Consider the following 16533-nt stretch of genomic DNA (forward strand, 5'->3'; position numbering starts at 1 on the left):
AGAGGTCCCTTAACCTAACCTGTACTCATTTTTTATTCTCTTTTCTTTTTGCTGTTCAGCCTGGGAGATTTCCTCAACTCTGTCTTCCAAATTCCTGGTCCATTATGCTGCTTCTAATCTGTTGATTCCCTCCCATGTGTTTTTAGTGTCAGCTAACTGTATTCTTTGGCTCTGACTCATTTGTTATATATTTTATTTCTTTATTTCTTCTATAGTTCTCACTCTATTCATCCACCTAGTGGATGATTATGTCATTGCCAAGATAGGGAAGGTGAGAAAAGGAGCAAGTTCGGGGGAAAATAGCTCAGTTTCAGTTTTAATATATTTGAAATGTTTTTATGACATCCATGTGAATACTTTCACTGGGCAGTTGGTAATACAGGTTTTGAATCCATAAGGGAAGTCGAGTTTGAAGAAGCAGATTTAGTAGTTGGGCCACAGTAGTAGTTCAGGTAAGCATAAAGAACACAAATACTGCAAGAAGTGGTTACTCTGAGGATAAAGAAATATTGCAAAGATAGGTCCTCCAAGAAACAGAAGCATATAAGAAAGGGCTCCTGGCAGAGCAAACCTGTTTATGTATAGTATACAGAACACTAGACCATCACCAAAATCAGTGTGTTCAATAAGTTTATCTTCATTTCTTTAATATATTAAGTGTAAAAACTTTGAAATGTTTATATGAATAGAAAGGAAGAATGTGGATTTTAATTTTTCTTTTATTCATTTTCAAAGGAAAGAAGATTCTATATGATATACTTGCCTTTGCCAAAGAAAGTGTTAATTCTCATGTTACCACACTTGGTCCTCAAAATTTTCCTGCCAATGACAAGGAACCGTGGCTCGTTGATTTTTTTGCCCCAGTAAGTTATTTTTTATCTGTCAATTTCAGCGTTGTCAGATTTTCTCTTATCATAGCAAAAAGACTTTTTCTAGATAGTCTTGAACCATGAATACCAAAATTGTATTACTCACTTTGGCCCCTATCAGATATTGCTTCCAAGGGGGCAGGGATGCACTTGCCCCTCCAAGAATTAAATACACAGGCAGGCACACATAAGATCTGCCACTAAGTATGGTTTGTCTTACTTAGTATATATTGCTTGTTGCAGAAATGTGTTTTTTTGTCCCATGTAGCTCTGTGCTTATGAGTATTTTTTCTTTCATAGTGGTGTCCACCGTGTCGAGCTTTATTGCCAGAGTTACGAAAAGCATCAAAGCATCTGTACGGTCAGCTTAAGTTTGGTACACTAGATTGTACAGTTCATGAGGGACTATGTAACATGGTACGTATAAAATACTTGTTCTAATTAACACTTTTGTAAAATAGTTTTGAAATGGAGACCTTTGTCAGAGTAACTTAAAATGTGCATCTACATTTAGAGGAGTAACAAATATTTCAAAAAATGATAGAAAATTATGATTGGATTAAAACATCAATAGGCAACATAAATAGTTGAATGTGGATATGGTCTTATTTATCAAACATAGGAAAATATTTAGTTTATTTGATAAAATATATGATTTTTTCCATTATTTAAAATCTTTATAATTTTTGATGCAATATTGCCTTTTGGCAGTCTGTAGTTTGATTCTCAGGTTTTCCTCATAATTATTCTCTTAGTAGATGGAAATTTTAAAAATGAACAAGATTTTTGAACCTTTGTTTATAATAAAAATATTTTCTTAGGTTAATTAATGTTCATTTTTCAGTTCCAGGAATAACTAGAAATTATATATCTTGTCATGAAAGTATATACCATCTATAAAATATTCTTGGAACAAGTCTCTGAAACCTAAATCAAATCACACCTTGAGATCTGTCCATGTGTAGGGAATCAGTTAGAGGAACGTGTTAAGTGAAACCACAGGCATGAAATCTGTAAGTGCCAGCATGTAGAGGATCTTACAGGACAAATACCTAATTTATTGGTCAGATACACTGAAAGGTGGGAAAAGAGATGAAAGAGATTCAGAAGACACGTCACTCAAATGCAATGTTTAGGTCTCCTTTGGATGCCAAACCAACTGCAAAAAAATGAGCATCCGGTAGTTACGGAAATTTGAGCATTGACGGTGTCTGAAAATTAACAGGAATTGTTCATTTTTAGGTATAAAAATGACAGTGTAGTAACACTTGGAAGAAAGTCCTTATATTTTAAATATACTGAAATATGGATAAAATGATAAGTCATCTAGAATTTGCTTTAAAATAATATTGGTGTAGGTGCCGGGGTGGTTCAGTTGTTAAGCGTCTGCCTTCGGCTCAGGTCATGATCCCGGGGTCCTGGGATCAAGCCTGACATCAGGCTCCCTGCTCGGCCGGAAGCCTGCTTCTCCCTCTCTCACTCCCCTGCTTGTGTTCCCTCTCTCACTGTCTGTCTGTCTGTAACTCTCTCTCTCTCTGCCAAATAAATAAGTGAAATCTTTAAGAAATAAAATAAAATAATATTGGTGTAGGAATAGTGTTGGGAGGGAGTATAAATGAAGTAAGTGTGCCCATGTGTGGAAGATTATTATAGTTACAAGAGTATATGCAAGTTTATTGCTATCTGCCTTCGTGTGTATTTTAAATATTGTATAAAAGCCAACTTTAAAAAGAAAAATGGAGGAGAAGGAAGGAAAAGAATGATAGGTTTTAAAAACAAGTAAATGTAGAGTGAAATCTTTATGACATCTGTGTGAGGAAGAATTTCTCAGTCCACACACACAAGGTAAAAATGTGAATGATTTTGACTATATTAAATGATAAAACTATTGCCAGAAAAGAAGATAGCACATGTAACTGACAGAAAACCTTACTGCCAAAATACCTGACTACAAGTGAGTTTTTTAAGTAGATAAATGAGAAAGTTGAGACTTTTTTTTAGAAAAATCCAGCAAACAAAAAAAATCTTGCACTTCACTGGCCACCAAGAAAGTACAAATTACAGCAATCCATCAAATTAATCTACCAACAAATTAACAAAAATTTTGAAATCTGATAATAGCAAATATATGGATAAATGATCCAGTCATGTAATGGAATACCATAGAGCATTTAAAACAATCTATCTTGGGGCGCCTGGGTGGCTCAGTGGCTCTGCCTTCGGCTCAGGTCATGATTCCAGTGTCCTGGGATCGAGCCCCACATCGGGCTCTCTGCTCGGCGGGGAGCCTGCTTCCTCCTTCCTCTCTGCCTACTTGTGATCGCTCTCTCTCTCTCAAATAAGTAAATAAAATCTTAAAAAAAAAAACAACTAAATCTATCTTTACCAGCATGGGAAAGTCTCAAAAATACATTGTAAGATGACAAAAGCAAGCTGCAGAATAGCTTACAGAGTATGACAGAATTACAGAAAATTTTTTAATGCTTCAGCATTTCACTATTCTACCCAGGGATACTTATACATGTCACAAAAGTATCAAAACATTTGTGGATCAGATATATACTTATTTGAGGATATTGATTGCTCTTACTTTCAGGGAAGAAAGGAAATGCAATTTAAAAAAAAGAATTTAAGCAATCTGCCAGGGTGACAAGTTAAGTTTAAATATTGAGAAGGGGTATATGGGTATTTGTCAGATGATTTCCCTCTTCATTCTGTTTGAAATTTCATTTAACTGGAAACTGATGTAAGATCTTTGGTTTTTTTTTTTTTAAAGATTTTATTTATTTATTTGACAGAGATCACAAGGAGGCAGAGAGGCAGGCAGAGAGAGAGGAAGGGAAGCAGGCTCCCTGCCGAGCAGAGAGCCTGATGTGGGGCTCGATCCCAGGACCCTGGGATCATGACCTGAGCCGAAGGCAGAGGCTTTAACCCACTGAGCCACCCAGGCGCCCCAGATCTTTGGTTTTGAATGTCTCCTATGTGACACTGAAAAGATCCTAAGCAAGATACAAACAATGCGATAAATAGTAATTACCTTAATTTGAATTCTTCTAGTTTTTGTACTTTTTATCTAAACTATTAATTTTCCTTGAGATAATTGAGTAAAACAAGATTTTAAAACTGTGGTGTCAGCTTCACCTGGAATAGAGGTCAGGGGTCATTAACTCACTAATAGGTGGACGTGACCAAGTCACATAGCTTCTCAGTACCTCCGTTTTCTCATCTGTAAAGTTGACGTGGTAATTTTAGCTTCTGAGTAGAGTTGCTGTACAGAATAGATTAGAAACTACATGTTTAAGGGGCACCAGGGTGACTCAGTCAATTAAGCCTCAAGAGTTTTGGTTTCTGCGCAAGGTGTGATCTCGTGATCATGGGATTGAGCCCCATGTCAGGCTCTGTGCTTGGCATGGAATCTGCTTCAGATTCTCTCTCAAATAAAAGCTTTTAAGAAGAGAAACTGCATATTTCAGTGCTAAAAAGATGTGCAGCATATACTAAACACTAAGATTAACAAACAGTCATACCTAATGAGTTTTTTTAATCCTAATCAAACATTCCAGTTTGCTGCTGAGTGCTTGTCAACATTAAGGACGCAAAGATCAGCTACAGTAAATTCACACAGCATAGCCATAAATATGGCTAATTAGGAGCATGGGCCCTTTTGACTCTCTTGAAGCAAGATAGATAAGGCTGTAAAGAGAAGGCTAATCTCTGGCTTGAGTCTTTGAAACCACAGTAATGCTCCAATTTGTCTAGTCGTAGAAGAAAATAAAGGAAACGAAGTAGCAAGGATAAAGAAAGAATAATGTGTACACAACCATAGTTTAACTTAAGGAATTATGACTCATGTCCCAAGAATGTATTATCCATCTTGCTTCAAGAGAGTCAAAAGGGCCCATGCTCATAGTTAGCCATATTATAGCTTTGTCCACTTCTCAATGTTTCATTGCCCATGGATTTTATGACTAATGGACTAGCTATAAAAAAGGGTCATTTAACCGTGCAGCCGTGAATCCATGTCTTGCCAAATTTGGCCAGGCTAAAATTTTTCAGTCACCAGCAGTTTAGCAATGGGTTTTTTTAAATGTTACTGTTGCTACTTAAAAGCAGGTTGGTTATAAATGTGCAACCAAGAGGTAAAATGCATAAAATCTTTAGTTTGTATTCTTATTCCTAACAGTATAACATTCAGGCTTATCCAACAACAGTGGTTTTCAACCAGTCCAATGTTCATGAATATGAAGGACATCACTCTGCTGAACAGATCTTGGAATTCATAGAGGTATTTTAATTTATAGTATTGTAATTTACAGAGGTAAATTATTTTTAACTGGTTTTTGGTTTTGTGTTGTTTTGTTTTTTATTATTTCCCCTGTGAAGCTAACATTTTTGTTAGTATTACCCTGTCATGGTAGACTGAAGCTGTATTAAAACAGCATTTGGAGCAAGTGAGATTTTAGGGAGGTTGAGCAGTATCTCCAATCAGACTGTCAGGAAAATAGAGTAATGGGCTTTCCATTAATAATTAAAGGATCATTTCCAAGCCAGTCATTCGTTCTGGAACGGGACTATTTGGCCTGTGTAGCTATCTGGGCACCTCTTAGAACTTTTTGTCCCATCTAATGTCATCTTAAGTAAAGTTGCCTCTGTTCCCTACTAATATGATTTTAATGATACATAGAAATAAAAAAAATAAACCTTGATTTAAGAAGGCTAATGGGCAAAGTCTAAACTTAACTGGGAATAATTCCTTCCTTTTTAAAATAATTCATTATCGATTATCTTTTAAACATCCATAAGTATCTTTTGATTATTCAGAAACAGGAACTTTTCTAAGTGACAACAATTTGCCAAGAATATATGAACACTTTTTATATTGTTATAATGAAAGTTATATTCTCTTTAGGATCTTATGAATCCTTCAGTGATCACCCTGACACCCACCACTTTCAATGAACTAGTTAAACAGAGAAAACAGGATGAAGTCTGGATGGTTGATTTCTATTCTCCGTGGTGTCATCCATGTCAAGTTCTAATGCCAGAATGGAAAAGAATGGCCCGGGTATAGTAGTTTTTTTTTAAATCTTAACATGTAGTATGAATGTGTATTTAACAGAACTGTTTTGAAACTGAGATGAACCCACCTCTAGATTATCACTTAGAACAATTCTGATTATACCAGTTAGATTTCAACTCTCTTTCTGTCTGGTTGGGTAATGGTATAGGTGGTATAGATCATCTGTCTTTTTTTTTTCTGTGTCACTTGTTTGGTACGTATCTGGCCAAATTTTTACCGAAGTCAACCCCCAAATCCCTTTATTTTCTATACAAATAGACATAGTGTTATTAAGGATTGGAAGAAAGTTACTAAATATGAGAATGGAAAATGAAATCTCTATTTTATATTTCTAAGAAAAAGTGAACAAACCAAACGTTAAAAGTGATTTCTAGTATCTTAACATTTAAGATGATGCAATTTTGTGTCCTTTTCAGTAAAATTTTAAAAATTTGGGCATGATTCAGTGTGTTGCAATGCAGGTCTCTATTTGAAAAATAACTTTGAAATACCATTGCAGCGCTCTTCATTAGTTCCTTGTTTCTAACACTTAATTTTATAAATACCTAATTTCCCCCCGCATAGAACATGAATGAAATCTGTTGTTTAATCTGTAATAATTGTAGTAGGGTCCTAACTACAGCATTACATTCTCAGTTCATTACTGTAAGTGTTCTAATCACTGAAAAATAATAATCATCTCACAGTGATAATTTCTCTATTATAAATATAAATAGTTATAGAGGTAATTTTATTCTAATCACTTTGATCTGTTTATCTCCTCTCTTTCTCTTTTATAGACATTAACTGGACTGATCAATGTGGGCAGTATAGACTGCCAACAGTATCATTCTTTTTGTGCCCAAGAAAATGTTCGGAGATACCCTGAGATAAGATTTTTCCCCCCAAAATCAAATAAAGCTTATCAATATCAGTAAGTGTTGCCTAAAATATAAAGACATTTATTATAACCATTTATTTAAACAGTTAAAATTTTGAAGTTATCTTAGGGGTGCCTGGCTGGTTCAGTCAGAAGAACATGTGACTCTTGATCTTAGGGTCATGAGTTCAAGCCCCATGTTGGGTATAGAGATTACTTAAATAAATAAGATTCTTTAAAAAAAGTTATCTTAACTAAATAGACGTTAACCCAACAAATATTTTTGGGGAGCCCACCATGTTTTAAGATGATGGGCTAATGAGAACCTCTGAAGATGAAAAAAGAATTGAATGATCCCAGTGTTTATGACGCTGGCACACCAGTATAGAAGAAGATAAATGGAGGAAGTACTAACATTTAGTAAGTCAGTTTTTGGTTTCAGGTATTATACTAAATCCTTTGTTCATGTTATTCCCACTAGTCCTCCCATAGACCCTGAAAAATAAGAATTATTGCCCTTCCTCCTATTACAGATAAGTAAACTGATTAACAGACCTTAAATAATTTTGCCAAGTCACACAGCTGCTAAGGTTTGTAATTGAAGATTCAGCCCAGTTTGTATCAATGCCCATCCTGTTTCTATAACACCACATGGCATTTGAGGTAGAAAACTCAAGTGCAAGGCAGAACATAAAGAACATTATTTAAAAAGTAAAACTGAGCCATGGATTGCAAAGGAGGAAAGGATCACAGCTATGAGAGGAAATCATGAAAGGCTGCATTTAAGAGGTGGCTTTTGGCATGGGTCTTAAAAAGTAGGTAGGAATTTGACAGACATAATGACCAGAATAAAGGTTCTGAAACTGAAGTCTCAGACATTTGGAGTGTTACCATTCCCATGCTTCTATAGGAGTTGTCCAGCAGGCAGTTAGACTTTGGGGCTGTCTGGAGCACCAAAAAAACACTGAGACTAGAGAAAAATTTATTTGGGAAACCATATAAGCAGCATTTATAGGTAGATGTATCTGAGAAGGGAAAATGTATCTAGTCAATAAGTTAAACTTTTCAGTTGCTGCAGAGAGATAGTTTTCTGAACATATCCAGTAATAGAATATAGTATTTAAAACTTATATCAATTTTCTTCTTTCAGTAGTTACAATGGATGGAATAGAGATGCTTATTCCCTGAGAATTTGGGGTCTAGGGTGAGTAATCAAAATATGCATCATCGTATAAAATAGATTCAGTGCTATTTGCCTTCCTCTTATGTCTGTAGTTATATTTATTGTGAGTTGCTTAAGGCTGTAGCATTTTAAATTACTTCGTAAAGAATTATAATTTACCAAGATAACTTGGAAGGCCTTTTTTACTTAGAAACTTTTACAGTATTATATTTTAGATGTTTCCTTTGGTTTCATTTAATGAAAAATAATTTGATTCCTTGCCACAGATTCTTACCTCAAGCATCCATAGATCTAACGCCTCAGACTTTCAATGAAAAAGTTATACAAGGGAAAAATCACTGGGTGGTTGATTTCTATGCTCCTTGGTGTGGACCTTGCCAAAATTTTGCTCCGGAGTTTGAGCTCTTGGCTAGGGTAAGTCTCGTCTCTCTACTTAAATAACTTGTAGTCACATGCATGTTTTAATTAGATAAAATAACAGTTATTTTAAAAGTAGCTATATTAAATGATTAGCTATAATTATATTTTAAATATTAATTCTCTTAAGTTTCCTGTGAATTTATTTTTAAATTCCACTTCATTTCTATGACTGTAATCTTTGCAGATTTCTTCCTTCTTTATTAATGCTTTTAGCTAACACCTCTGTCTTGATTGAGGACATCATCTACCTAACTAACAGCCAGATACCTCAGTTTTGCTTGTTCCCTATTTCTTTCCTTTACTCTGCTGCTTGGCAGGCCATCATAGATCCTATCAGTTCTGTCTTCTAAATGCCTTTCAAATCTGACATCTCCTCTCCATCTCTTCTGCTAGCCTCTCTGTTCAAGCCCTCATCATCTCATCTAGACATCTCATGTGTACCTTTGAGCTAGTCTCATGTTGCCAGTCTGCCTTCTTTAGTTCTGACCTGATCATCTTTCTGAAATACTCCCTTTTCAGGCTTCCTGTGAACCAAGTTTCTGACCTGGCATCCTTGGTTGCAGGTCTCTGATGGGACCCTTTCTATCTCTTTGGCTTTCTCTCTGTCCCTACCCCAAACCTTACAGTTCAGGCACAACAAAGTACTCCAAGTTTGTTGAACAAGCACATGCTGTTCCCTATCTCTAAAATGCCTTTTCCTTACCTTGGTCATGTGGATCTTTTCCTCCTTATCCTACAAAACCCAGCTTCAGTTGGCACTTCTGTTTTCATTGTCCATCTCAGTCAGTTCACTTTAATATCTTGTACTCCTTTGGTGTACTTACATAATGGATGTTAAATACTTAGTTACCTGTCTCCTCCATAAGACTGAGCTTCTTGAGGGCTAGTTTTACAGGTCTTGTCTAACTCAGTAAATGCTTATAAAACTTAACTGAATGCATAAACTGAATACAGTCTGAAGTTTTGTTGTTTTCACTGTCATCCTTCTCATTAGCTTATCCATACTGTTAGCTTCCTGGCTTCAGGGAGCTTTGCCGTGGGCTGTAAAACACTCACTAGAATGAGAAAGCTCCAGTTTCACCAGCCTAAAACAAAAGCTGAAAATTCCAAGCCATGGAGATTTCCTTAGCAAAGGGATTTCAGAGCTCCCCAGGAGTCATAAAAGATTATTTTAGTTATTGGACTGTCCTTCAAATAAGAGGTTATTTTCCACTTACTAGATCTTTTTCTCTTTTTATGCTTCCTTTTTCTTTAGTAATTGAACAAAATGTTTTACTCCCTTTGTATTTAGCTTATTTTGTAATGCAACAGTTATCTTGAATATAGCAGAAAGTTATTCAATATGAGAAAGATCATACCCTGAAGAGCAAGTCAGAGACCTGATACAGAGGGGACTGGAGGCTTGGGTAGAGTTGTGAGCCTTCCACAAAAGGAAGAGTGCTCCCTCAGCATGTGAGACCAGAGAAAGGAAGAAGGTGGATGAGGAAAGAATCTGAGGTGTTTGTGGTGTGATGGACAGGGTGTGGGTACCAGGGAGGAGCTTTTCTTGATAAGATAAAGAGTTTATTTGCTCTTGGAGAGGTGTTTCTGGGTAAACAGGTGTTTAAAGAGCCAGTAAAAAGTTTGGAAGCGGTCTTACCAGGATGGAAAGGATGAAAGCTTAAGTCTTGACAGTGAAAAAGATTTGAAAATACTTGTATCGTGTTACTTTGTGGTTGCCAAAATAGTTTATGCCACAGAGAATGGCAAACAATATTTCTCTCTTTTCAGATGGTTAAAGGAAAAGTGAAAGCTGGAAAAGTAGACTGTCAGGCATATGCTCAAACATGCCAGAAAGCTGGCATCAGAGCCTATCCAACTGTTAAATTTTTTCCCTACGAAAGAACTAAGGTACGTACAAGGCCTTCGTATATGTGCCTGTCCTTTAGCAGACCAAGTTGGAAAGGTTTGTTATTAGTCTGAATGTTTTTATTAGCTTTTTCTCCCTTTGTCATTTGTTTTATTTGTATATGTGAAAAGAAGCTTCAGTAATATGCATCAGGTGATTTTAAAAGGTTTTCTGTCTCAAAGTTCATACAACCCACTGCCTTAAAATTTTTGTACTCCTGAATTACAGAAACTACTGAAGAGACATACTAGAATATTAGTAGTAGTTTTCTGTAGGTGGAGATTTAAGGTAATTATTTTCTGTGAAGTTCTGTATTTCCTACTTTTAGAAAAATATTACCTTTATAATTATTTTTTCCAGGAAATGAAAAAAATTAAAAGAATACTATCATAATTCATAATATTTTTGAAATAGACTAGTACCAGAACATTTATCTTAAGAAATATTAATTAGTGATTTAGACTACAAAATAAAAGTTATGGTTCCTTGGTATGGTTATAACTCCCTTTTGTGGGCCACTATGTTTTTTTTTCCCCCCTTCCAAAAGAGAAAACTAGACATCTACTGATGGGTCTTAAAATTCAAGTGATAACCCCTATGGTCGTTTATATAAATGCGTATAACTTTCAACCAATATAATTGCTAACTGAAAGTACTCATGACTTTTGCTATCTTTCTGGGTAAAAGCATGACATTTTTGACAATGTAATTAAATAAGGATTTGCTATGTATTCATGTTTTCTGGTAAAACATTTGAAGTAAGTAATTTCAAATATTTTTATACTTTTTGAGAAAGCCCATCAGCTTAAGATTTCATGTTTATTTATTAGAAATTATATTTTGGAGTTAATGAAATTGGATGATGAATTTCAGAAGTCTAGTATTGTCATCTAAATTTTTCAGTGAAGGATTTTGATTTGTCAAAGAGGTTAATTCTTTTTTTATTTTTTTAAGATTTTATTTATTTATTTGACAGAGGGAAAGAGATCACAAGTAGAGCAGCTGGCGGGGGGGAGGAGGGAACAGGCTCCCCTCTGAGCAGAGAGCCTGATGCGGGGCTTGATTCCAGGACCCTGGGATCACAACCCCAGCCGAAGGCAGAGGCTTAACCCACTGAGCCACTCAGGCACCCCGAGGTTAATTCTGTCTTAAGAACAGCCTGGGGTAAGCAGAACTCAGTGAGAGTAAAGGAGCTTATACTAATACACGAATCTTCATTCCTTTGGAATCATCGACTCTACTTTAATTCTCAGAACAGCTGAGAAATGTATGACATAGATAGGGGTCTTCACTCAGATAGATGGTGTTAGGGAAGTATCAGTATAATGACCAGTCACAGAATTAATCAGACCATAGAAGGAGCTATTTGGAAAGATGTTACCATGTCGCAGGAGAAGCCCAGAAGACATTAGGACCTCAAATATCCCTATCCAAACCAAGAGACAGAGGTGAAAGTCCAGGCCAGATTTGAAAATCAAAGCAGAATAATGATTGTGGTAAACAGCAGTACAAATCAGGTGGGCAGTAACACACAAAAACAAGATCCTAACATACGGTGTGGAGTTCCCACCAAGAAGGAAATAAATGACACCAGATCCAAGAAAAGCAAGCCTGATATATTGACCTGCCCCCTTCCCTGATTTTCAGCCACCGTCCTGCTCTGAGCAAATGAGAACCAGGAGACATACATTACTTTCCAGTGTTGTTGATCAAGGTTTTAACTGTGCCTATGATTTGTATTAGACTGGAATGATTTGAATCCTATGGGGGCTGTCTTTTCTTTACAGTTTAGTTGTTTTAAGGCAATTGGAGTTAGCAATATCATTTTTTCCAATGAATTATTTTACATGTTCCCCTAACAGTATTGTATTTAAGTAAATTATGAGTTAACTGCTTTTGCAGCATTATTTCCTTGAAGAAATTTGAGTTTCAAATATTTAGAACTTTTAAGGAATATTTAATCAAATTTCTTAAATGGAAATGTCATGTTGTTTTTTTTTAATTTTTTTATGGAAATATGTTTTGATTAGATACGTTAAAGATTATAACAGGAGTGTTTTTAATTTTAGAGAAATATTTGGGGAGAGCAAATAGATGCCAGAGATGCAAAAGAGATTGCTACCGTAATATATGAAAAATTAAAAAATCTACAAAATCATGGAAAGAGAGATAAGGTAAGGACTAAATCTAGAGCTGAGTTTGGCAAATGTTATCTATTCTTACTGTACATTATATTAGTAAACAGGTAGAGTGGAAGCCTCAAAAAATAGTAAAGTTGAAATTTCTTAATTTGGAAAATATGATAATCAGAATGTAGCTTGTATGTACTAATAAGCATAGAAATTTAGACAAGTAAAACCATTTAACTCAAAGTAGTGAACTATGGCCATAAATTATTTAAATTTTGTTCAAGTATAAATAAAGCATTGACTTGTTGGGAATAAATATACTGGAGCCTCATAAAATATTTTGTATGACAAAATATCTACTCTGGTAGAGTCAGGATATATTGGAACCATATTCATCTTGGCCCCTTCTTGAATTTTTATCTCTCAAGAGGCAGTGCAAGCCCTTTGCTATTCTGTGAAAGAACTGTTCTTTTTTCCCTTTTAAAAATCATTGTCATTCTAGGACATACTTGAAAAGAGGCCGAAGAGTGCTGGAGTACTTTCTGAGTGGAATTTAATAAAATCACGTATGAGGTTTTTTGTATTCTTTCCCTATAAGGTGAAAGAAGGACAAAAAAGAACAGCACAGATTGTGGAGAGGGCTAGAGACATCTGGCCTTGTAGAGCCATATTATAACTGCAGACTCCAACATAGAGGCCTTGCATCCTGTTTTGAGAGTTATGTTTTGAGAGTTATAAATCTTTATCTTCTTGGGTTTACAAAAATATTTTTCTGATGTTTTGACCAGTTTAGCTTCCTCGAGAGGTTTTAAAGTATGACTCTTTTTTTTTTTTTTTTAAGATTTTTTTTATTATTTATTTATTTGACAGAGAGAGAGATCACAAGTAGGCAGAGAGGTAGGCAGAGAGGCAGGCAGAGAGAGAGGAGGAAGCAGGGAGCAGAGAGCCCGATGTGGGGCTCGATCCCAGGACCCTGAGATCATGACCTGAGCCGAAGGCAGCGGCTTAATCCACTGAGCCACCCAGGCACCCTTAAAGTATGACTCTTATCTCAAGTTAAAGCTTTGAAATAGAAAATGTTATTAGACATAAACCAGAATATCATAAATGAAATTAAGTTAAAAAACATACCAATATGATTACTTAAGTGTAATTAGTAGTATCTGCATGGACAAGTAAGAACTAAGAGATATCCTTTTCCATTGTTACAGTTAGGCAAGGTGTATTTCATACAGTGATCCATGAGTTATTTTTTAAAAGGTAGAATACTATAATCAATATTTTAACATAAATTCATACTTTTTCTTTCAATCACTTTTATATTATTGTAGGATGAACTTTAATGATGTTGAAGATGAAGAAAAGAGAAAAGGAATTTTAACAAATGACATCAGAAGACATCTTTATAGGATGTTACTACATTCTTGGTGGGAATAAATGAACATTATCTTGGACTTGTAATTGCACTGTCTGAATTCTGTACAACACTGGTATAAATGAAGGGTCTGCAAACTTTTTCTATAAAAGGCCAGATTGTAAAGATTTTAGACTTTGTAAACCATATACAGTTGTCACATACTTTTTTTGTTTTTGTTTACAGCCTTTTAAAGAAATGCAAAAAACTGTTCGTAGCTCAGGGCCATACACAAACAGACCACAAGCCACATTCAGTTCATGGGCCATAGATTACTGACCCCTGGAAATGATGTTAAGACTGACAGGCACAAAAAGGAGCCTGTTGAGTTATGTACATATGTGTCTAAGGTGTACGAAACTGGTCTCTATTCCTTAAAGTTTTGTGGCTGGCCTGAAGAGACGTAACTTAGTTTTTGTCACCTGTTCTGAAAATGGGATGAAACAGATTCTGTTTCCTTTAAAAAAAGAACACACTCCCATTGTGGCAAACATACCCTGTTTTCATGATGTTTTATAGTGAAGCGATTTTTCATTTTCTTTCTAAAGTTTGAAGAACTGATTTTAATTTTTCACAATTGAGAAAAGTTTTTGTAACAATAAATGAACCCAGTAGATTTCTACAGCCTCTAGAAATACCTGAGGAAAACAGTATTTGTAAGTGGGCCCTGTAGAGTAGCCCAAGTATATCAGGTATTTAGAGTTCTAGATTTTAAACATATGTGTTCATTTATCTTCTGAATTGCTTTCTTAGAAGTTTTACCCTGTGATAGTAATTGACTTTTGAAGTATTGCTCTAATATTTATGGTTTTTGTCTTCTGGACTTTTTTTGATACAAATCCTTTATTTACATTTGCCTTTTCCCCTCCCCGCAAAGTTGAGGTTTTTTCACTAGTCTGATTGATTATTCAAATAGGAAAAGTAACTTTACGGTTTTGTTTCACTGTAGCTCATAATGACACTGTGGTTATTCCATTTATTAGTTTGTTATTGAATGCTGCCATTTTCAGATAAATATTGGCATAACTGAACTTATTTTTATAAGAAAATCAAGTATATAAATCTAAGGATGGGCTCTTTTCATTTCTTGGTTGTTCAGACTAAAGGAATCTAGAATTTTCCTTGCATCTTAACAAAACATGTCAGTAACGTGCAGTTGTTTAGTTACAATGCAGAGTGTATTAAAAACTCCAACTGATCGAAAGAGGTCAACAAATTAAAAAAAAAAAGTTTCCCCCAAAACTTACTAGAATTATGCTCTATTATATTGGAAGATTTTTCTGATGTCACTTTATCTCCTTCCCAGTATTTCCTCATGAAGATAATTATTTTATCACTGCAATATCTACCAAAAAAAAATTTTTTTTCTAGTCTAATCCTATTCATACTCTCCCATTTTTGCTTCAGTTGAATCCTTTAAGTCCTATTACCCTTGGATTCCACTTCACATATGTGGGCAGTTTACAGAACAATTGCCACTTCTAACTTTAATACCACCTTTTTGAAATACAATCAGTAATGGCTAGTGCCTTTCATGTGTTAAATTTTCACTGCCTGGAAATCTCAAAATTGGCTTTCCACAATAATTCCAAAATGGAAGATGTAAAGAAATCTTGGTAAATGTTTATTTAATTAACATACCAATTATGCAAATACCACTGTGCTGGACACTGAAGCATATGTAGAAGGAATCTAAGGTATGATTCTTCTCTCCCAAGTGTCTGTAATTCACAGTTCTGACACTGAACTTATAAATAGGTTTATAGGTACCTATACTACTAACTATAAATACAATTCCAAACTTATTGAGAAACATTTAGGCAGTTAAAAAAAAAAAAAAGTAAACATATATCCTATAACCTGGTGCCTGTGGAGTTGGCTCTAAAGCCAAGGCTACTGGGAGTCCTATTAAATAATATATATCCTACAATATCCATCAGGAGGTGATTTTCTGCAATCACAAATGTCACTGAGTATCTCAAGAACAGCTGGCAGAATTAACAGTTTTAACAGCCATGTAAGTGCAGTGGATCACCCCTGAAGAGTGCCAGGTCAAATGTGCCATTTCTCTCAGCAACACCATTTTTGTGTGCAGCTGACCTTTGGTAACACAGCACCGTTTCTAGCAGACTGGAGCATATTCTATCGGGCAATTGTATTTGAAAATTAGATACATTTAAATATGTGGCTATATAAAACAACTTGGAGTTTGTGTTTTTTATGTTAGTGATGCTTACCTATTCCAATTTGCCATATTTTATTTAAGATCTTTTATATCTTTTTTACTTAAGGTATATGATTAAGATAAAGGCAAAATTATTTTTATATTGTAAAAGTTTTCTTTAAATTTGTGCTTTGTTTTCTAACAGTATTCAAAGCAGGAATTTTCTTAAGTACAATGATCAGATTTGCTGTGTTGTTTCCTATGGGACACATTAACACAGATACTTAGAATATGAAAACCTTTAATGCAGTAATATTTTTCAGCCCCTTTAAAACAGATTTTTTGTATAATTTGGCCATAGGTCTACCAAACTCAGATAAATGTCTTAAATTAGACACATTCAGTCCATTATGACTATTAAATAGTACAAAGTTAACAAAATATATTTTAAATTTTTTGTAATGTTTACTGTAATTGATTCTGAGGATGAGAAGAATATCTTTTAGAGTATGCTACTTTACACATAA

The 16533-nt window shown here is 35.0% G+C and overlaps 1 protein-coding gene across 2 annotated transcripts in view; it reads left to right on the forward strand.

Annotated features, from left to right (window-relative positions):
* The window catches only part of DNAJC10 (DnaJ heat shock protein family (Hsp40) member C10), a 56254-nt gene extending 40211 nt beyond the window's left edge, over positions 1-16043 (forward strand). For both annotated transcript variants that reach the window (XM_046019377.1, XM_046019376.1), the window contains exons 14-23: positions 736-863; positions 1170-1286; positions 5053-5154; positions 5779-5934; positions 6729-6862; positions 7959-8012; positions 8258-8405; positions 10182-10301; positions 12369-12473; positions 13760-16043. In XM_046019377.1, coding sequence (XP_045875333.1) covers positions 736-863; positions 1170-1286; positions 5053-5154; positions 5779-5934; positions 6729-6862; positions 7959-8012; positions 8258-8405; positions 10182-10301; positions 12369-12473; positions 13760-13771 — 1076 coding nt within the window. In that variant the 3' untranslated portion in view covers positions 13772-16043. The remainder of the gene's footprint in view (positions 1-735; positions 864-1169; positions 1287-5052; positions 5155-5778; positions 5935-6728; positions 6863-7958; positions 8013-8257; positions 8406-10181; positions 10302-12368; positions 12474-13759) is intronic.
* Positions 16044-16533: the final 490 nt, after the last annotated feature.

This window comes from Meles meles, chromosome 9 (genome assembly GCF_922984935.1).
Source record: "Meles meles chromosome 9, mMelMel3.1 paternal haplotype, whole genome shotgun sequence".
NCBI classification, from domain to species: Eukaryota; Metazoa; Chordata; class Mammalia; order Carnivora; family Mustelidae; genus Meles; species Meles meles.